General features: G+C 42.4%; 2 protein-coding genes across 2 annotated transcripts; one reads left to right on the forward strand and one right to left on the reverse strand.

Annotated features, from left to right (window-relative positions):
* Nucleotides 1–6,548: 6,548 nt before the first annotated feature.
* Nucleotides 6,549–7,799, reverse strand: rbis (ribosomal biogenesis factor). Its single transcript, XM_047023622.1, has 4 exons — nucleotides 7,715–7,799; nucleotides 7,296–7,412; nucleotides 7,060–7,176; nucleotides 6,549–6,964 (listed from the first exon to the last, which is right to left on the reverse strand). The coding sequence occupies exons 2-4, from the start codon at nucleotides 7,404–7,406 to the stop codon at nucleotides 6,896–6,898; spliced, it is 297 nt and encodes a 98-aa protein (XP_046879578.1). The 5' UTR covers nucleotides 7,407–7,412; nucleotides 7,715–7,799; the 3' UTR covers nucleotides 6,549–6,895.
* A 1,432-nt stretch (nucleotides 7,800–9,231) lies between these two features.
* Nucleotides 9,232–15,327, forward strand: LOC124470001 (carbonic anhydrase 1-like). Its single transcript, XM_047023621.1, has 7 exons — nucleotides 9,232–9,340; nucleotides 9,635–9,832; nucleotides 11,417–11,535; nucleotides 11,927–12,019; nucleotides 12,255–12,317; nucleotides 12,470–12,625; nucleotides 13,707–15,327. The coding sequence occupies exons 1-7, from the start codon at nucleotides 9,307–9,309 to the stop codon at nucleotides 13,824–13,826; spliced, it is 783 nt and encodes a 260-aa protein (XP_046879577.1). The 5' UTR covers nucleotides 9,232–9,306; the 3' UTR covers nucleotides 13,827–15,327.
* Nucleotides 15,328–23,047: the final 7,720 nt, after the last annotated feature.

The raw sequence follows: 23,047 nt of genomic DNA on the forward strand, positions 1-23,047 counted from the left end.
GCAGTGGTCATCAATGTTCATCATACTTTCCTGAGCTCTCACAGTGATGCAGAAGAGACGAAGAAAATGAATTTTCTGGGATCCAGTTTGCCTTTCCACGACCAAATTGCCTATTGATCTCTTTCTCTTTGTCTATCAAGCGAGAGCATTAAATGCCAAAATCTGTCCCCTTCCTGATGGCTGCCTATATCTCACTGTTGATTGATTCCCTGCGAGTGGAAGTTGGTCTGACTGAACTGCCAGTGATGTGAGTTGCTTGTCAGGGGTCACACACGACCAAGGGGTCGATGCTTATAACGAGATGCAGCCATTTATCCTCCCTACTGTTTTAATAGACTTTCGTAACAATTTTTTTGTTTGTTTTGTTTTTCCAAACTACAGACCTGATCTCTGGTTGGTCTCCTCATTGGTTGACCGTTTTATAGTGTGTAGGATTGGACGTGGAAGATACTGACAGTCAAGGCTATTCCATTCATCTCAATCTGAAGTGACTTTATATAATCGGTGCTTGCAATGGGCAAGCAATCTACAAAGACTCGTGTTTAAAGCAGGCGAGGTGGGATTGTGAGGAAGTCGGTAGCTCTGAACCCCAACCCCCCCCCCCCCCCCTCCCCCACTGTGACTTGGTGGGGGCGCCAGTCTTTTGATTAGGCTGCCACGGTCAGTATAGTCCACGATGTCCTGTGGATTCCAAGGTTGCGACATTCTCTGGCAGTACACTGCTGCTACGAATGTCAGGCAGTTTGTAAAATTTCGACAAAGACTCACTTTTACGTTTATCGAGAGACGTTTTGAGGCACTTATAGTTGGTTGAATCACTTATAGTGGAAAGATTTTAAGAGAGTACAATATTACAGCGTTTTCACCTAGTTTGGTTGTATGTTTTATATTTGATTATTTTCTCAGTTAAAGAAGCATGAAATTGAATTTGGATAGGTGGCTATTTAGAGCGTCAAGCTGAGTTTTGAAGAAAAAAAAGATCAACATTATTTATATTTTTTACATTAATATGTTGCCTACTTTGAACCTCAAATCTGACAGATGTAGCCTAGACAGTGTAATTCACATATTATGACAATATTGTACAAGATCATCCACAGTTGGGAAGAAGAGGTGTAGGTAAGGCATTAGAGGGTGAGTGTATACCTGCAGCTATGACAGTAGAGGGTGAGTGTATACCTGCAGCTATGGCATTGATTTCCAGAGACTGACTTTATGTTACGGACAACTGCTCAACACCATTCCATTCATCAACTTTTCACTCTCGACTGTAGGCCTAGCTGGAGTGAAGCTCCTGAACGGCTACTACTCCATACCCCATAGGAAAGAGAACAAGTTTTTAAAGTTGGATTTGGATTCCGAACAACAATAGTGTACAATCTGAAATGGTTATGATTGAAAAATGTGAGTCAAAAATCATACTGATTTGATTTATATATCCTAAGTCCTTCTGGCTTTTACAGTATGTGTGTTTACATGGGAATGTTCATTTTTCTTTTAATTACCCGAGGCTTTGAAAACCAAAATGTTAGAACCACAAACCAAACATTTCACCCTCTTCTGTAGGTTTAAGAGGCTACGAAATATGAGTTGTATCACCTTCTGATGACATGTCGGGTGAAGCAAACGGGCCATTTCTAAAATGTCAAAGGAAAGGCTTTAACCTTTCAAAAGGTTAGCTATAACAGGAGGCAACCTATACTGCAAAACTTCCCAGATACACTATGTCTGTAGGTCTACATGATTAGCTGCCAAGCAAGTGTAATTAAAACAATAAAGATATCCAAAAGGTAACGGGGATGGATCTTGAGGGGAGTTATAAGAATTCTAATCACAACATTAATAGCACCACAATGCGTTCATAAATCATGAATTATGCAAAGACCCCGCTGGAATTGAATTTCATCTCCAGGCATAATTTCGTTTTAAACAGCTGGATGCGTGATCAGGGGCGCGTCTAATCAGAAGGTGCACAAGGAAGATGTTCTGAAAACAACCAGGAGACTTAGAAGAAGACTGCCAGCTCGATTACATAGGTTTCTCTTAATGCCACAATCAATAATGTGTCATCCTTTTGAACGACTGGGATGGTTGTTTAAGCGGATGTTTTTTTATGATTATCTTCATGACAGTAACATAAACTTGTCTCAGGAACAGTAACGTTGATTGTCAATGGTTGGAATCCACCCTAACCTCTTTACAACAAAACGGTACCAACAAACTGTATAGACCATAGTATGATATTTACTGAGAACCCATCACCATGTCACTGGAAGTCTTCCAGTGACATGGAAATGTGGTAAGACCGACAGAAACAAACAAAGAACCTTGTTACTATGTGACCTTACCCCCACACTACCAGGTAAAGGTCACAGGTAACTTGATTTGTTTAGATAAAAGGTTAAACCATGTCAGAAGGTTCTTTAATTAGCCAGCTGATACATTTAAACATGCAGTATAATCACTTTACCCAAGATCTTATAGTATAAGTATGCAAGATCTGTGTAGTCTCTTTAGCACCTCTGGTAGGCTAAACTACACATTATATTTCACTTTAAACTGTTGACTACCCTGTGTGTGTGCGTGTGTGTGTGAGAGGGGGGGGGGCACTCACAGTACTATGCAAGAGAATGGAGCTTTGACACAGTTCCACTTGTTAGTCAGTTGTGGCTCCGCCTTGGACTGGCTAGTCTGCAGACGGGTATCCGCAGTGGAGGGAGTCGATAGCAACTCTGGTTTCATATCCTTGGGTGTGCTCACCTGTTTGAAATCCCCCTCTCTTCCTCCTGCAGGGTGTAGGCGAGGCTGAGTGCTCTGAATGCTAAGTAATGTCTGTGAACTCTGGAGAGGTGGAAGGAATCCATAATGTGGATTTCGATACCTTGATAAGGCTGTACGTTGTGCAAAACATCTCTGGACAAACCGATACGGTCTATGTTTTAATTCACAAACTCAACAGTGGGTTTAGCACCTGGCTAGGATTGCTTTTGTACATGAATATTCAGTGGCCTTCTAGATATTTGTTGAGAATTTGTCGGAAAATTGAACCTCAAAACAACTTTAGCTGGCATGTCAAACCAGTCCTCACGTATTTGTTTGGGTGGTATTGTGTTTTTTTCCGTCTTCCGCTCCTTCGCTGAAGAAAAAAACAAGAAACGGAATCTTGCATTCTCTCCTCCCTTTCCTCATGTTTTCTCCTAATAGAACCTACAGTGTTGTCTTTGATCCTCCTCTCTGAACCTGTGCTCTTCTTTCTATTTCCTCTCCTCTCTTCTCTGGCCATCTAACTTCCTCTGGCTGAAGTGAGCCGTGTTCTTATCATCATCTCTCCTACTACCCCCCACCCTCCCTCCCTCCCCCTCCCCCCCCCCCCCTTGTGGATGTGCTCCAGAACGGTCCGTGATCGTTAGAAGACTTGCCCCCAGGCCCACCTCCATCCAGAAGACAGTAGAGACACAGCACCCTGGAGTCTAAGACAGGCCCTCCACAGACAGAATTGTAAAGTCATTTACATGAAAAGTTCTTGCTCCTTTTGACTGTTTCTTAGAGGTCTAACGAACATCCGAAATGGCTCTAAATCTTGATTTCGACAAACAAATCCTAAACCTTTGGTAACTAGCTTTGGTCCTAACCTTGCTTAGTCAATTCTTCTCTAATGGACAGGGACTTGTGGTATAATGCATCCAGAGAATTTGGATGTATCTTACGGTTTTGTTCTCACATGGGGTATGGGACTGAGGATGTGTGCTGTGAGCAGACATACTTGGTGCACATTTCCAACAGGTGTACCATGAAGTGCTATTCTTTCCACTTCACTAACATCCATACACACCTCTTCAAATTCGCCCTCAGCCATTCTCCCTCTGTTTCTCAAGCGCCACACAATCTGAAGGTGTGACTCAACCAGCAGCATATAAGCAACGTGACTTGGATTCTATTGACCAAAAAACGATGCTAGGTTCTGTCTTCTCTTCTCAAGTGTAAAACCTATTTCTTTCTCTTTGCGCCAAACAGCTTGCGTGACGCTCGGGTAGGTTTTTGCAGACAGAAAACAGAGCTGCACATTCTGCTGGTATGTTTGTTTGGATTTTGGTTTTGATCCAACTCTAGCGTTTGTCTTTTGTTGGCTGGACTCCAAAATAGGCAATCAATTTGTGCTCATGTTGATTCTGTTTATAAATGCTTTTTTTTATTTCATGGAATGAGTCGTCACAGTTATTGTTCAAGTGTCCTTGTATGAGACAGGTCTGTATTGTCCTGGTGATTAGGGTTAGGGATAATTGTATTACAGGGGATTATACCATGGGTAACTTTTCCCAACGCATAATTTCACAAATTGATTTTGGTCATCCAGGTGTACAGGAGGAGATTGTTATGCTACTTCCCCATAGCAACACCTGCAGTTTAATAAAAGGAACACATCACCTCTAAAGGGTACATTGAGACAGCTAGAATACAAACTCTCTATTCCTGTCAAAGTCGGGCAGGCAACTGTGTATTATATTTAGTCTCTGCCTGTCAAAGTGAAAACCCCAGCTGTGCTGAGCGAAGGACATGCTGCAAATGTGTTCTCACTCCTGGGTGTGCATGCCATCTCTCTCAAACACATGCATGAATAGGGTGCTACTGACCAATTAAAATGCCTACACACGATCGCAGTTAAAAAGGAGTATCTAGAGACTTTAATTTAACCACTGAAATGAATTTTCCCATCTGAGAGCACCTTACAGTACCATCTTGTGGACATCATAGAGATTGCTTCTCATTAGACTCCTTTAACATGACAGGTCTGATTGCATTCAATTACCTACTGCCAAATTAACTTTTGCTTGATTAATCAAATTTTATCAAAGGTCTAGAATTTTCGACATACTCTAAGAAAACTATTTATAATGATCCATCCATGCCAAGGATGAAAATGACATACCGTTTGCTTTTCATTATGAAACATAAACCAGATAAACAGAATTTGCATTTCCAATTAGTTACATTCCGGGGTTATTACTTCAACAACAAGGAGCGAAAACGTCTCAGCACTCAGTAGTCTTGAAACTTTTAATATGACACCAACATGAATATGAGGCAGTGTTTATAGTGCAAACACTGCACTAAGAATGACACCTCCTAATGGCACCCACAGAACAGAGCCATGTCCTCAACTGTAAATAGGTTACCTTGCAGACAAAATCCACAAACTAATCAGAGTATGCTATGGTACTGTGTCCATGAACAGCCATCCTTTCAAAATCACCTAGTAGCGTTTCGGATTTTCAACTGTCACGACAACAGTTCTGTTTGCGGGCCACACTCGCACTCTCAGCATTCAGGAACACAACCCACACTTATGTGTTGATGCGTTCTGTCTCCCCAGGGTATGGTGGGTCCTGCTGACTGTTGTGGCAGCACCATCTGGACCCTAATATGATGTACCTGCTCCTGGGCTGACACCTCCACAGAGCATCTGTCACAGTCACCCTGCTGGGTCCAATCACTCGGCACACACCACATGAAACAGTTCAATTAAATGCCCGTACCCCCGTCAACATTATTTGTACATCTTGTCATTCAAAATCGGAAGGAAAAATATGCAACAATAATTCAACTTGAGCTCTAAATTGTTTTGTGTCTGTATGGATTCAGTTATTAGCCCTTTCGGAAACGGACTGTGTGCCTTTTTACCAATCATACCTTGACAAATCCGCAGACCTATCGACCATCTTGCTCTGTGGTTGCCACAGAGACAGGCAATCAGCAGAACATCAGTACACCTGTGACCTCTAATGTCAACTGGCTGAAAAGGGATGTGTCTAGCATGCTGACAACTCCATTGGTAGCCAGCTAGCCAAGGAGATGAATGCTAAGATCGTAATTGTCCATGTCACAGAATAAATAAAACTGTTTCTTTTATTAACCGCCTGGTGGACACACCGCTCAAGACCGCCCGGTCCCAACACAAGCTCTTCTCCTGCCTGGCCCCCCAATGGTGGTACCGGCTCCCCACCTCCATCAGACACTGACTGTCTCCCCACCTTCAAGAAAAGGCTCAAGGCACACTTGTTCCGTGAGTACAACGGCACTTGGGAATGCTTGGCTGGACCTGATGTTAGTTTCTTCCATGATCACAATGACTCTTATTGAGTGACTTGTTTCTCTTGTAGGTTAGTTATAACAAAGTTAAGTCTTGTACCCGCTATTAAATATTTTACTGTTGATTGTTCTTCTAAAAGGTACAGTGCTGCACTTTTTGTGGTTCATGTTGTTTTAATTTGTAACTTGTATAACTACATGCTCTTATGGGTCTTCCCTTTTGGCACTTGTTTAGTTTTTTCACAATGTATGCTTCATGTTTTGGCTGCTTGCAATGTTTGGGACTACCTCGTTGTTATGATCAGTGACCTATGCTCTTTTGTAAAGCTCTCTCTTGGAAGTCGCTTTGGATAAAAGAGTCTGCTAAATGCAGAAATGTAAATGTTTCTACCAGCAACACACACATTTACTGAGATAAGCACAATACAGCATTTAGCATGTAAAATAATGAGTTAAATAGCTACCATTATTGAGCATTCTATTCACTAAATTATTATTAGCCTTTAGCAAAGACAGGAAATTATTTGAAATCCAGACAATTTGATTACATATCTTCTCTACACCTTTATCCGCCCAAGCACATCGTTTAAAACTATATGGAATCCTCATCCTAACTCATTCACCTCTAATTAATGAAACAAGCCCAGATCCCATATTCATGACCAGATCTACTTATAATAAAGTCTATCTGCACAATATACAAGACTAAAATAAGTCAAACTGACAGGTTCGCTCAAGGTTGCAATGACAACATCCGGGAACCAATGATGTGCTCCAGCAGTCTGTGTTGGTGACGTTCCTCCATCTTCTACAGCTGAGAGAACAGTTGAACGGCACCATCCACATTTACCGATTCCCGTGGAGCCTTCCGGACCACCTGACCAGAAACCAAGACAGAGAATCAGAATACAAGAGAGCCAGGTGTCGGTAATTGTCTACCTACCGGATAACCGTGACAATCTCAACCTTTACCTGTGTTGGCTTTGTGGGCACCTTGGCAGTGCATTTTGATACACTTTTGACATCCCTTTGCACCTCTGTGAATATCTGATTGAGGCTCTCCACCTTTTCATTTTTCACAGCATTGATCTATGGATAGAACGTTAGAAGTTGAAATCACAACAGCACACTGGAAAGTCAGTCTTTCAATGTCGCGTAGGCCAGTTGTAGAGAGTAATACAATTCATTGTAGCAGGTTAAGAACTTACATGTTTAAGGGTAGTGGTGACTGGTTTAGCTTTGTTCTTGTGTTTCGTCTGTTTGTTAGCCACCTGGAAGACATTCTTCGTTTTTTTACCTTTTTGTTTATTCTTGGCCATGACTACCTGAGAACGAGACAGATAATCACATGCCGCTGAGTTTTGATAAAACAGCTCACAAATTCTCAATCCCTTCCCCATTTACATGGCTAACGCTTTCCAAGAAGGCGGTCAGGCCACTTCGTATCCAGCTAGCCAGCCTGCTTACATTTCGTAACAGTTAGGCCTTATTTGTGTATGGCGAGTCAAACAGTTAGCTAAAACGAGCCCCCTGCCTTCAACTAAAAAACAGTATTTGTAGGCATGAGAATAGACAGAAATCAGTTTACACAAATAATGAAGGGAATTGAAGCAATGAAAACTCAAACCTTTCAGGGACTGACGAACTCTTCACACGTGTATGAAAACAAACGTAATGGGTGGGTGCGTCCATGTGACGTATTTTCTGTGCGACCTCAACGCAAAGCCAATCAATGTAAAGCATAGACATATATACATGTCTATGGGGTAAAGTATGCGTGCTGTTCAATAGTGTACTCTAAAAAATTGTTTTTTTTGTACTTTACTTTTGAATATTAGGCGATTGGATATTAATTATACTTACAAGACGAGTGTACTCAACATGTTCTATTCCACATGTTATGTTGCTTGTTCTGTTTAGAGTAGGCTAGTGTTAAATAAGTTCAAGGTTACGGAAAGTTTTTGGACAATAAATATTTTTGCATACATGTATTTTTAGGGCAAATCAACAGCCAAATCAACAAACAACAGAAGCAGACAATATGCAACAATAAATATATGTACCCTCTTGCCTTTCTTTCTCACAGTTGACCATCGGGGGGCAGCATACACACATCAATCCGCTTTCTGTGCCGCACTCTATGATTGATTCACAGAGCTTGTTTTTTTCGCAAGCCAAAGTTCTTGTGTAGCGAATAAATTCCTCTCGTTGCTTTTCGGGTTAACGGAGATTAGTTAGTTTATGACTGCTAAACCTTGGCCTTTTTCTGGTACTAAGTCTATGTCTCTAGATGATTAATGTTCGTTCTGCATAATTAGCCGACAGCCTACAAATTAGGCCTAAACAAGGCTTTAAGTGTTATGTCTCCATATTTTACATACTTTGACCTGAATCATAATTAATGACTGACAGCATAAAACATGCGTCCAGGTCAAATCTGGCCAAATGTGTTCACCTCTACACCTAACACTTAAGTGTGAACAAGCAACTTTAGCCTACCTAAATATGGAGAAAAAACATTTGAACGAAGACAAAATCATTCTTGATTTAAACATTGAGAGCATGCGCAAACACTTGAAAATAATTCATTTAAACAGCCTCCGTGTAGGCCTATGGATAACGAGAAAACGTGTTCTATAAACCAAAATCTTTGGGATGACAGCACTCTTGTAGGCTCTTTTATACTCTTGTATAAAATTTGCAATCGAACAATCCTTTCATGCGGGCTCAACATAAAATAGTTTTTGCACGTGCATGGAACAGGTAGGCTATATTCAATATCCCCGCATATTCGTTGCAAGATCTAAAAGATGAGGGAGCGCTATAGCCTGCCAACATACTCACACTTTCAGAGTGCAAGCACGCGCATGCACAAACGTACACGCAGAGAAAGAGTGTGTGTGTGTGTGAGAGAGAGAGAGAGAGAGAGAGAGAGAGAGAGAGAGAGAGAGAGAGAGAGAGAGAGAGAGAGAGAGAGAGAGAGAGAGAGAGAGAGAGAGAGAGAGAGAGAGAGAGAGAGAGAGAGAGAGAGAGAATGACTGGACTCCTTGCCGATCCATCGTGCCTAACTCCTCCTGCTTCTCATTTGTAAGACTTACCATCCACGGAGACCCTTTATAAGCTCTGACAGTTGTCAAGTGGAAGGCACTGGCTGATTGCACTCGGGAACAACGCAATTTAGGAAATTACAGCTGTTTAGATAAACACCCAAATTGTACAATGTCTCACGCATGGGGATACGCACCGAGCAACGGTGAGGCATTTTATGCTCTGTTCTTGTCATGACATTGAAAAAGGAACCTATTAATGACAAATGTTGGTGAATGAATGAATGGAAAGACAAGGATCATGCATTTATGAATCATATTTGGCAATTATTTCCATAGTCCTTCTTTGACTTATTATTATTACAATGCATTTTAATACCTCACCACGGGTAATTTAAGCAGTTGATTTTTTTAATGTTTTTGTTGGGCATACATACGATGCACATATTATGCAATTCATTTTGAAATGATCCGTAATTTCAATGAAACTGTCGTTGTAGGACCCGACAAATGGGCTGATAACTTCCCTATTGCCAATGGACCCCGCCAGTCTCCCATAGACATCCTACCTGGTGAAGCAAAATATGATGCTGCCCTGAAACCGCTCAAATTGAAGTACGACCCCTCCACCTCTATTGACATTCTCAACAACGGACATTCATTCCAAGTGACCTTCGCCGATGACAACGACAGCTCAAGTTAGTATCCATCTTAATGGCTCACTGTGTGCAGGTGTCATATTAATTGTCTTTTTGTGCGTGTGATTGAAGCAAATGAATGAATGGATTTATTACAACATATTGGCACATTTATCAAAGTAACTAAATATATAGATGGGTATTACATCAGTCCTTTTAAAATCCACAATTACAATTTGCAAGTGGACTAACTTGTAGTGTCAGTCACTCTTAACTGTTTAACTCCTTATCAAAAGCACAGAAACTGAATGTCACAGCTAACGAAGCACAAGGTCTTTGTTAACCATTAATGAAGACAAAGGAATGTGTTAGGTCACCAAATGCAACACACGTCCTACAACTCATTTGTCGTGACTTCAAATTTGAATCATTCGTATTGATTAGTTTACTTGAACTTATTCTCAAATTCGACATAAATGCATTTATTTTGTTGTATCAATGTACTAAGAATACAGTGGCAATACCAACTCCCTACAGTTATGAAACTATTCTATTGTAAACTGGACGCTGAGTTTTCATCTTAATTGGTGGCCAAGCAGCTAAGCTGCTGAGCCACTTCAGTGTTCCTACCTTTTCTTATTATTATTATTAGTATTAAATATATTTTTCTGCACAATGTGCTACAGTAAATTCCTGATAGTGATTTTATTATATAAAATGGGTGTATGTCTATTACTTGCCTGTAGGCTATACTATCATAATTAATGCATTTTGTAATTGACTTTGTGTTTGAAGTATTTTTGGGCATTTGAATCTCAGTCATTCCGTAGTGGTAGAGGCTTATCCCTAAACACAGAGAGGTAACATTATTCTCCCTATCTAATCCTGTATCCTTGATCTTCTGATCAACTAGACACAACTGCAAATGTCCTGTTTCAGGAACCACTTATTACTGTTAGGTGAGATGGAAACTAGATTAAGGACTACTTACTGCTGTACACTGTAATTAGATGCTGACCTGTCTTAATGAAGGAGGTTGAAACCACATCATTACGTCATTCTAGACTTTGGTCCACTTTCTGGAATTACGTAACAGGAAACAAAAAAGGAAGTCTGTCTCCGTGATGATGATTGTATTTGTGTGTGTGTGTGTGTGTGTGTGTGTACGTGTCTGCTTGTGTACATGTGTACTTGAACGTTTGGGAGACAGAACCATCACAGTGAAATGATGAAGTGTCCATTCTTGGAATGCATTTGCCTTTCAAACTTGTTTTGTATTAGCATGAGCACTTTTCAAATCTGTGAGGGAAAAACTGAGCAGCACTAGCAATTTAAGTATGTTAAGTTACCATTGCAAGTAGACTTGGACATTGCACTATGATCTGGCTTGCCTAGTTTGGCTTGCAGTGTTGTGCAGCAAATGTTTCAGCAGTTTGGTTCCTGGCTTTTATACTTTATTAACTTAGCCAATAACATTTATCCAAAGGGACATTGAAAAAGTGTATATAGTAACTACAGCAGATAATCAAGTGTGCAGTTCTCACAGTATTCCAATGGTCAGTGACAAGGACCGGTCTGTATTTCAACCAGACAGTGCAACAATAACATCTCATCTAACGATGTTGCATAACGTTTCCTCCCCAGCTCTGACTGAGGGGCCCATCTCAGGCACCTACAGGCTGAAGCAGTTCCACTTCCACTGGGGTGCGTCCGACGACAGAGGCTCCGAGCACACAGTGTCCGGGACCAAGTACGCATCAGAGGTACACACCTGCCTGTTCTACAGCACTCAGAATTCAGACGCACTCCCTCATAGAAAACACGTTGAGCTGTTTGATTGTTCTTAAACCATCTGCATGCCTCATTGAATGCTTGTCGTTGAATATGCTCTGGATTACCACTGGGTAGCTATGCAGAGACAGTGAGTTGAATTTCAATTTTATAAAGTGGGTCCAACTCCAGCTTCGCTTCGCTTCGTCACTGAATAGAATCTCCCAGGTGTGAAAACATAGCCCAATAGGCCTGTAACCCTGTACAAAAGGACTCCACGCTAACAGAACAGTGGTCAGAAAAGACATCGCAGAGCTTTTGAGGGAAAAGGGACAAACTTTGGATTAGAATCTGGTTACAGACAGCTTTTTTTGTTTCTCCCAGCTCCATCTAGTGCACTGGAACAACAAGTATCCCAGCTTTGGTGATGCTGCTAGCAAGCCGGACGGCTTGGCTGTTGTAGGTGTCTTCCTGAAGGTGAGCAGTGATGGACACCACCATGTTCTCTTGGAAAAATCAGTATATAACCATCAACATAAAGATGGTTTTTGCATGGACCTCCTTGTGTTACCAGTCAAAAATGACTGCCACAGTATAGGTGTTCATAAATCTACAATAAAACACATTTATATCACCTAATGTTATGTTAGGTACATATTCCCTTCAATTAATCGTTATTTACTGGATGTTGTGCGCCTGATTGTATTTCCAGGTTGGGGGTGAGAATGCCCAGCTTCAGAAAGTTCTGGATGCTTTTGATGCCATCAAGGCCAAGGTAAATGTATCTGGATTTACAGAATGCCCTTTTGTATTCATTCATTGATTCATTTATTCACTGATTAAACTTAGATGGAGTCACTGATTCAATCAATTGCTAATCCAGTCCAGTCATTGATCTGCTCTTCTTGTCTCCATCAATACTTACAGGGCAAACAGACCGCCTTCGCCAACTTTGACCCCACAACCCTGCTCCCCGGCTCACTAGACTATTGGACCTATGACGGCTCCTTGACCACACCCCCTCTGCTAGAGAGCGTCACCTGGATCGTCTGCAAGGAGTCAATCAGCGTCAGCCCCGCCCAGGTATGACTCTCATGATCTGAACATTTGACGCTCCCAGTCTGAAATAACCTAATCTCCTAATCTCTATGGAGGCGCCAGATAACGTAATCAGCCAAGTTTCAGACTGTAGCGTAGCGTGTATCTTGATCACCTCCTTAAGCCTGCGTATGTGGCAATCAGATTCAGGTTTAGTTCCAGTCGCTGAACTGTTTCCAATGTACCTCCGACCCATTACACAGTAATGTGTGTTGAGCAGTGAATCCCAGCGACATAGTCGTATGGATCTTGCTGTTTCATCACACAGTTGATGAACCTGTATATCATATTCAAGATCCAGAGCCACAGCAGTTCTGTGAGGGGTTTATTTCACCAGGTCTATCAAATAAGAACCGTTCCAGTTTAGCGAGCTGTTGACTCTGGTCTGGGCAGCGTCCCCTCTACTGGCCTTCGTGGCCCAACTCTCGTGTGACCATGTGAAAATTAACACTGACTGGTCAGATGTTTATTTCCTGCCATGCAGAGACCGTCTCAAGGGTAAACATGGAGCTGTGTACATAACCTTTAGACATGGTACTGCTCCAGCCCGAGAAACCAGATAATCATATCACTCACAGACTGTAAACAGCATTAATGGTTCAGCCTCACAAATTCTACGCTTTGTCCAGTGTGTTATTATATGAGTTGCCTAAAACGATATAACTGCTCGTAGGAATATGTTGGTGTGTGCAGTTTTAAGTAGTTCTCATTGATGTGCTTCTTTGGTATGTTTGTTATGTTTGATTGGTTGGTGTCTGGTAAGAGTTCGAATCCAGTGACCTCAGACTTATTCATAACCCAAAGTTAATGACAAACCTCAAAATGGGTCAATGACTCTGTGCCATCAGCCTGACCTCTTTCTTCTGTTCCAGTTGGAGCACCAGCAAGACTACACTTAAAAGCATGAATCTGAATCCACCATTTGAATAGCCATTTAATTCCTTTGCTTGATTTTATTTTTATGTGTATTGCTATGTCCGGGCAGTCTGACAGCAGACACAAGTGAGTGACAGCGACAGCAGGTATCTTGAAGCCTGACCTGAACTCTCCCCTCTCCTTTTGACAGATGGGCAAATTCCGTAGCTTGCTCTTCTCGGCGGAAGGAGAGGCGGCTTGCTGCATGGTGGACAACTACCGCCCCCCTCAGCCCCTCAAGGGCCGCGCCGTGCGTGCGTCCTTCAAATAAAATCCCTCCCTTCCCCCCATCCTCTCTGGGCCACCTCCCCCGCCCCCCCCCCCAACCCCCTCCCCCTGCTTAGTGAGACACATGGGAGTGCCTCCCCCTGCAGGGAGCTGCAGAGCACACAAAGCCACCTCCAAAACACCATATCCCTGCCGCCCATTCCTGCAGAGCTGGGTTGCCTCTCTGGAAGATGAAGCATCGACCAGAGTTGTGTCTTACTGTGCCATGGTGGAATAACCGAGTCCTGACGTAGCTATTTCACAAGACAGGCACTCGGCAGCATCTTCGTGACAGATTTACCGGGATTATGCATGTGGTGCCAATGTTTTAGAGACGTCTCCTTGGCTCTGTAGTTCTTGATAGTTAGGAAATGTGTCAGCATTATAGACAAACAAAGCTTGCGAAGAGGCTGTAAATGACAGGGATGTAGTGCTGTCATGGTCGGGATTGGAAGCTGAGGAGACAGACAGTGCTGACTGGCTTTGCCAGGCCTGGGGCGGAGGTAACTGCTTCACCATCTGTGAGCAGGGCAAGACACAGAGCAAGGGACACACACACAATCACACACACTATAATGCAGACATACATACAAATGCAGCCACACGCACATACATGCACAAGCAATCACGCGCACATGCCCACACACACTCTCATCCTGCCAGCCTGTCTGTAATCTCTGACTGACTGCCTGTTTTGGATCAAGGCAGCTTAATGAAACACTGCAGTCACATTCATCACACCCGATTGAACTAGAAAATCCCTCCTGGCATACACCACACACATGCCTATAAGCATTGACCTGCTTATTGATTTCCAAAATAAAAGCATGGTCTCAAACAGCATTCAGACAATACACATAGGAGTCTACCATGACAGAGGCTATTTTTCCAGTGTTTTTACAGCTCAATCTTTAATTCTTTGTTTCGTTTGTTGACTCTTAGTTTAAAAATATTTTTTTTATCTCTTCACAGCTTCTGCAAAAAAGTTTTTTTTTCTGTAATTTCCTAAATATGTTTTGTAACTGAATGCTCTTTAGTGTTGGTTGTGTTGTCCATTGTGACAATGAAAGGGGATGACCCTTTTAAGATATATTGGATTATGTAATAACCCCTTTATGAACTGTGTTGTGATGCTTCAAACGTAGTCGCCTTCAAGGCGTAGGCCAGTGGCGGTGGAAAAGGCTTGACACCCCACAGAACCAAGAAACCTTCCTGCCTGCTGATGACAGTAGTTATTCTAGCTGGACGACAAGTCCCATTGGCCAGATTCGGAATCATGAAAGGTCATCTGTAATGTTGGTACCACACCATTGTGACCCTTAGAGGTCGTGTGGTTCTTGTTTTTAACCAGAAGAAAACAACAATAGCACTCAAAGAATGATTGTATTTGATTGAATGAATTTGACTTTGAAAGCCTTGTGCCAAGCAATAGGGCCACCCAGGGGGCATATCTTGCTGTTATGCTATTTTGGAAGTGAATAAATATATTTGATGACTTTCGCCTATTCTCATGTGTGATCCTTGTCTGGCCTATGAACATCTTCACCTCACATATCTTTTGCTTCTTTCAATGTTAGTCTAAATAAAATGAAACCCAATGATCCTCGCCAGCTCCAACAGATGACAACAGAGACAGAGAATACAGAAAGATGATGCCATGTTTACAAGTTCTTCAATTTATATTCCAGCTCTAATAGATGCCAGGACTTTACATTGCAATTACAACCACCTTACATACTCCACATATAACATTCAAACCTGTCTATTAGAGTTCATGAAATCACATACCAACTAAAACCTCGACAATCACGATGAATCATGTTCATGTTGTGTTACCTTGCTGGGAGGGCTGGTTAACTAATAGTGGGTTTAAGACTGGTTTCGAATTGGGTAATTGTACTGTACTTAAGAGAGCAACACACTCCAGTCCAAGAGCTGTCAAGGAATGCCACACGTCTTTTGAGGGAAGCTTGAAATGCCATTGTTTGCCTGAGGTTGTCGAGGAATGTGTATCTTCATGGTCCCGTGGTAAAGACAGAACCAGGATGGAGAAAGCCTGGCTCAGCAGGCTGGCTCCAGCACTTCCCTGTACGTCTGCTGTCAAACCTGTTTCAGGGTTCCAAGAAACAGTCAGGGAGTAGGCTGAACATTTTGTTGGATCAGATGTTGTTTATTTCCTCCAGGAACTTATTGAGGGACGCCCTGCACTTGTTGGTTAGTTGTAACTGAATTCACTGGTTGTACTCGCTGTGACTTATATTATTGTTGCTTGGTTTCTTCCAGGTACACTTCAGCACTTTCGAGGATCATGTTGTTAAATTCAAATGTGTTTAACTACATGCTCTTCTGGTTCTACCCATTGGCACTTATTTGCTTTTCACAATGTATGCTTCATGTTTTGGCTACCCGCAATGCTTTTGGGGCTATCTCGTTGTTTATGATCATTGACCTATGCACTTTTTGTAAAGCTCTCTCTTGTAAGTCGCTTTGGATACAAGCGTCTGCTAAATGACTAAATGTAAATGTCATGTCATGAATGTCCTACTGCAAAACTAGTCAAAGCAGTCATTGGAATTATTGTCGGTTTAAATGATCCAACAGCTTTGTCATAAAGTAATGGTTATACAGTGGACTTCATGGCATCGTCAAGCCATATAGGTATGGTACAGAAGAGCAGAGGAACGTAAGAGAGACAGTTAATATTGTTTCAACAGGAGTCTAAATGAGACAGGACTCTAATCAGTCACTGAACCTTCCTTCTTGATCTGTTGTACATATTACAGTGTTTTCAGATGACAATCTCTCGCTTTCTCTATCCTTTCTCTCTCTCTCCCTCTCTCTCTCCTTTCTGTCTCTCTCCTCCATTCCCGCTCTCCCCTGTCTTTCTCTCTCTTTGGGGAGTCGTCCTGGCCTGCCGACTCTACCGTGTGTCCATCGTTCCTGCGGTGGTGACAGCTGAGGGGTGTAGGGGGAGATGCCCGCTAGTTACCAGTCACAGCACCACAGCTGCTCTCAGGCTTACATGTAGCCTGTGTCTTCCTTCACAAACCCCCATGACACCATTAACACACGATGTCCTGGTCTAGTCTTGGATCTCTAGGTCGTAAATCACAATGACATAACAGGTTTGTGGACAGTTGCGTTGCTGGGAACAGAGAGAGGGAGAAGGCAGCGTGAGAGAGACTGCGAACAGATTTTCTCTCCAACATTCACATTGATTTGATGGAATTGAGAACATGGTCAAAGTGAGAGGTCATCAAGTCACCCTTGTTTCCAGTGGTGTTATGTAATGCAATGTGGCAGATGCATATTAAACAGACACGACCCACACCAACACACATTCAGCTGACACAGTTCTCTCGGCATACACACACAAGTACACAGACATCAGACGCGGTCCAGACATGGAGCCAATCGAAATGGATTCCGCTGCGATGCGTGATGCTGCATGGTCAATAAAGCTGACGGTGCACTTTGCTGAGCCAGTGTGAAATCCAAGCCTGGTCAAGGACAGGGACAGCCATTTCCCCAGGCGCTGAAACACATCCGCACTGCAGCACATCCACCACACACAGGCTTACCGGGGACCCCTGCAATACTCTCCTCTTAGGATGTTTCAACCTCTATGAAGTCTGAAAACGTCACTTTTTCACACAATCTGCATTGATGTACTGTACTCTGTGAATCAAAGTGTTGGGTTTGTATAATGTATTATTGCTTTATTGATGATGGGAGCCTAATGGGAACTCTACTGGACCGGGTGTAATATAGGTATATTTATGAGCAGGCAAAGTCGATGATATTTCTTGATGTTTTCACCTTTCACCCAGTTGTTTTAGAGATCAGTAGTTTTTTCATCATGGTAGTATGAATCAACGCTCTTCGTGTCTTTTTCTGAAAATAATGATCAGTTATTCGTTTACAATGAGCCTTTAAAGTTGCTCGCCAATTTATTTATTTCTTACAGTCCCTGTTTTGCCTTTGAGAACATAAAGATGATGTATGCTATCGGTTACGACACAATGGTTGCTCTGAAACAGCTGGATTAAGACTGAACAGTGGGTTCAAAAGAAGCAGTGAGTCAGTATGGTAGTGTTGAGTCAGTGTTAGTAAGGTACAACACAAATCTGAGGCAAGAGAATGACTGTATACCATATTGTTAAACTAGGCCAATTTTTATGCAACAGTTCTTTTATAGATTGGAAACATGAGAGTGGAGGCTCTTGGAGTTCATTGGTTTAACATAAACATGTACATAGTATAAAGTAAACCAAGACATGAGAATTGCACTACAGTTTCTAAATATTGTCATAACAATTTCCTTTTGTAATTTCCTGTATTTGCGCTCAATCTGGTTTGTGGGGCGATGTCTTCAGGAGTGCGTGTGTGCTGTTACTCACATTTCTCAACAGAAACCAAGGCTGCTGATACATTTTTCCAAGAACGGTACAGGGCTCCGCCCGGCTTTAACTGAGATGAGGGTGTGTTTGGATTCACACAAGTCTGATGTATCCTCTCATCCTGAACATCCTGAACACGTAATCGGCATCTTACCCTACTGTACAAAGCTAAAACATCAAAAATCCCATGACTTCTGTGGCCAATGCTTCTCAGACTTCATACAGTGGTTTCACACTACGACAGAGTGGATAACTCTGAACCAGAACATAATATTATTTCATCTTAAGACACTTGTGGTCACTCAAACAGGATGTTTGCCTCATACATCAACACATAATAATCCACTGGAATGGTGATGAGAAAACACACAAATTCCCCAAACTTAGACAAGAAAACAACTGTTTCTTAAACTACTGAAGAGATATTTTGATATAATTGTCGATTAAATCTTAACTTGAGTGTGTGTTTTCATAAACTTTTCGAGAGAGGATTAGCAATGGAAATGATGTTGTCTTATAAACCATGTGCTGGGGGGGTCAACCATATCTCCCAAAATAAGCTCTTCCCAGTATGAGTTCACAACTTCCCGTTCTCAGTGCCTGATGTCTTGTAAACAGTCTTGGAGTGGAACCAGAGGGAATATTAGCAGTCTTAATCATACCAAGGTTGTTGTTGTGAACATGACACAAACTGCTAGTTCAACGGACATAGCTCAAGTCTGTTTAAGAGGCCCTTTCAATGAAGAATCTCTGTGAATGTGTTTTAGTCAAGGACCACGTGTGCTTGTTGTACCAAACCTAGAATGGACACGTGGCAGCTCTTCAGAATCACATTCTACACAGTCCCTCTTGACATTTTGGATGATTTTTCTAGCAGAAAATGAACTGAAGAAAGCTGTAGGTAATTGGAGGCACAGCACCCCCTGTTACAGTAAACAGCGGGGTGCTGTCATGTGACATGGTGCTGTAACATGTACGTACAACACACAACAGGATCCTCAGATGATGGAATGGTGGAGGGTCAGGCTGCAGCCTAATGCTTTAAACAACTACAATTAGATTACACTGATTGTCAACTGCTTCAATAACATGGGAATGATTTCAAGTGCTCTTATCCCATGAACAACATCCATTTTCCTTGGCAGACCACTAAGGTGTTAGTCAATATGTTTGGAAAGGTCATTAATACGTTTGGAAAAGTCATACTGTAACTGTTTGCTTTTGTGTCCTGTTTGATGGAGAGAAGCATTCTCATGTTGCCTTGCACATGTTCTTTGAGCCTGGTCAATCCACTTGGTGCTTAAGTAACTGTAGTAGCCACTCAACACTTGTGAATCTCTCCATAGTTAAAAAAAAACGGGGATCTGTTTTTTGGCTGATTGTTTGGTCCCAATTATCTTACAGTGAGGTACTTAAGAGTTTTCTCTGCAGCCCTTGATAAGACAGAGTAGGGCGGCTGATACCAGGAGGGCGTGTCGCTGTGGGAGGCCTCTCTATGTTCCCTGCTCTAGTCCACGGGAACAACCTTAACTAGGTCATCCATATAGGCCACCATACACCTCTGGCAGCCATAGTAATAATGCAACCGAGCAAAAAAGCCTTTTTTTTACACCCTGCTATATCCCGTTACTTGGGGACTGCTGTGAAAGACAAGGAGTGCGTGTCAGGAAACATGCAAGCATTGAATGTAGGTTGTTATTAGAAGGAGGCACACTTTTTGCTTGGATAAAACAGAACAGATCAGGCTTTCTCTCTCACTCTCAAGCAGCCCCCCACACACACCCTACCCACTCTTTCCCCACTCCACCCCTCACATTTTGCACCCCACACCACTCTCTTTCCCTTCTTCCTGTTCTCTCTCTCCCTTGCCAATCGCACCACGGCCCAGCGATTCTCCAATCGGTTCGCCTGCTACCTCTCCCATGTCGTGTCTGAGAGCGGGGTCTCACATCACCCCGGGGGAGTAGGGTTTCCCAGAGAGCACCGTGAGGTTAGGTCTCTCACGTTACCACCTGACGCTGGTGGCAGCTGCACGGTCCGCACCGCCTCGCCTTGGCCGCCCTTATAGGTCACAGCGGGGAGGGAGGGACCGAGGTCCCAATCGGTCAAAGCGTGTTTTATGGCACCGCTCAGGACGGCTCTGGGAGTGTGTTCTGTAGGGTTTGTGGAATACGCCCCTAAATTACACTGAATGGGATTTAGATTTATGTGAGCACTGTTGTTGTTTCTGTAACCCATTTCAACAAGGGATTAACCACATGACGTCGGATAATCAAAGGCAATCAGCTGTTAAAGGTGTGGATATAGCTGAGGAAACACAGAACCATTGTTGAATACCTGATAACAAAAGCGTTATCTGAGTATGTTTGAATGCAGTGATTTATTACTTTATAATCCATAACCCTGTTCAGAGTTTAAGTTTCTGTAAAGCTAACACTAGATAGTATGCCATTGAAAGTCAATGCACTGTATCAATTTCCTGATGCAGTTTTTCTCTAGGGTATTTTAAGGGCCAAACTGGAGGTTGCAGGAGAGTTTGCGCATGCCATAAAAAGGTATCCGACCAAATGTTCAGTTTGTTTGCATACACACATATATACTGTAGATACACACACGCACACACACACGCACACACACACAACACAGAAACACTTGACAAGTAACACAATTCACATATAAATACAGAAATTCACACTTCGTATCAAAAAAAGTTCAGTTTGGCCAGACAGAATAACAGAAGGTCCCTCTATACGAAATGAATCTTTACGCAAACATTTTTGTCAACAGTTTAATCCTCCTTCCCCTGGTTCTCTCATAAACAGACATGCATACACAATGCAGTAATCTCTTAAGAGAATAAGAGATTAGGCTAGAACAAGACAAGATCAGATTCCTTCTATTATATAAGCAGTTGACACAATGAGGATAGTTCCTGTGAGTCGCTTTGAGATGAAGCATAGGAATCCATTTCAAAGGTTACATATCCCTAATCAGTACATTTTTGAAAGCCAACTGTCGTCTTCATGCAGAACACAGTCACCTTCACACACTGGACCATTCTTTTTATCCGAAGAACAATGCGTCTGATGAACCTGCCTTTGACATGTAGACCAAGATAGCTTGTATCTGGAGCCTGACACGCAGAAGAACATTCTTCAGCATGATCGTATAAGATAAAAACACAGCTTCACCCTAAATGCACCATATCATTGAGGTGGAGGACCGAGAGTTGTGATACACATGAGAGACTCCAGTGATGGCAGGATTGAATGCAATGTGAGTGTACCAAGTCATGCAGGCCCTCACAATCTTGCGGCCAGATCAGTGGAAGGTGTCTATAGGGGTTGACTGTAAGGCTGAGGCATCTTGTGTTTCCTCGAGTGTGTAGAGGAAGGACGGATAGAAGTGTGTTGAAGGCATCAAAGAAGAGAGAAGAAGGTTGAGTGCTTTGAGCTTAGTTGGCTGACTAGCTTTTTCTTTCATATTCTCTCTCTCTCTCTCTCTCTCTCTCTCTCTCTCTCTCTCTCTCTCTCTCTCTCTCTCTCTCTCTCCTGGTCTTTCCCCCTCTTTCTCTCTCTCTGTCTCTCTCCTAACTGTCCAATTTGTGGCTGTCATAATTTCGCAAACCATGTCTGTCTGTCTGATTAACTGCAGGGACATTTTAGGGAAGCAGTCTATGGTTTGTCTTTCTCACAGAAATGAGGATGTGACGTGTTTCTCACAAACAGCACAGTGTGCCTGGCAAACCTACAAGGTTAACGTTGACCTTTAATGATGGGCGTTCAAACAGGGCCATATTATATCATTATACATCCTGAATGACCACTAAACTTCATCTGGATATGACATTGTCTAGTGTAATTTGAGGTGGGGATAAACAGGATTGATCACCAGCAGGAACCGGAAGATTTCAAACAATAAGTAATTGTTCATGTAATTTGCTCTCATGTCCTGCATAAAAAGGATTCCAAATATATTGTGTACAACCCTTCACATCAAACGTACATAGCACACACAATGTACTGTGTGCTGTGAACACATACATTATAGTTGTTGTGAAGTCTTGGAAGTCACTTTGAATAAAAGTGTCTGCTAAGTGAATACATGTAAATGTAATGATTATAAAACAGTCTTGGGTTATCCCATGATAACACTGCCTTACTGTACAGTGTATGGTCAATCCTAATTTAGGAAATTCCTAGAGGTTCCCATAATCAAATATTAAAACAAGAAAGAAGAACTCAATAGAAAGTTGCATGTCAGGGGTGTCTCCTCTACACTCAGTAACCCCCCTGGATGAGGAGGGAGGGTCTGGGTGGGCCTGTTATCCTAATCTCTAATCTTCCTCTGACCCATACTGCTGGCCTCAACATGCTGCCAGTGCGATAACATAAAACGCTCAGGAAGACCAGATCGTGAAGACCCTCCAACAAGAACAGTAAAAAATGTATGTCTGCTACCGCATGGGTGAATGACCATCAGGAAGAACAGACCCACAAAAGGAATGTCTGTCTTTGGTAATTATTCAGCAGTGCAATGATATGGCTATCTTGGTTATCCGAAATCCTCTGCAACTGCAAAGTTACCACAAATACAGGCTGTGTATATTTGTGTTTTGTGTAACAGCTAGATTCAGTATAATAAATATATATTCCAGTGAAGCCCTCAGTTGTAGTGATAGTGTAAGAGTATTAGGAATGACAGCCTCACAGAGAATCTGACAAACGGTAAGACATGAGAAAAACAAGGCAGGGGGTCTGGAGGATGTTAGAGGATGTGCGTTATTGTGGTGGTGTGCGTGTGCATTTGTGTGTGGGTGTCATTG

The sequence above is a fragment of the Hypomesus transpacificus genome, chromosome 8, assembly GCF_021917145.1.
Source record: "Hypomesus transpacificus isolate Combined female chromosome 8, fHypTra1, whole genome shotgun sequence".
NCBI lineage: Eukaryota > Metazoa > Chordata > Actinopteri > Osmeriformes > Osmeridae > Hypomesus > Hypomesus transpacificus.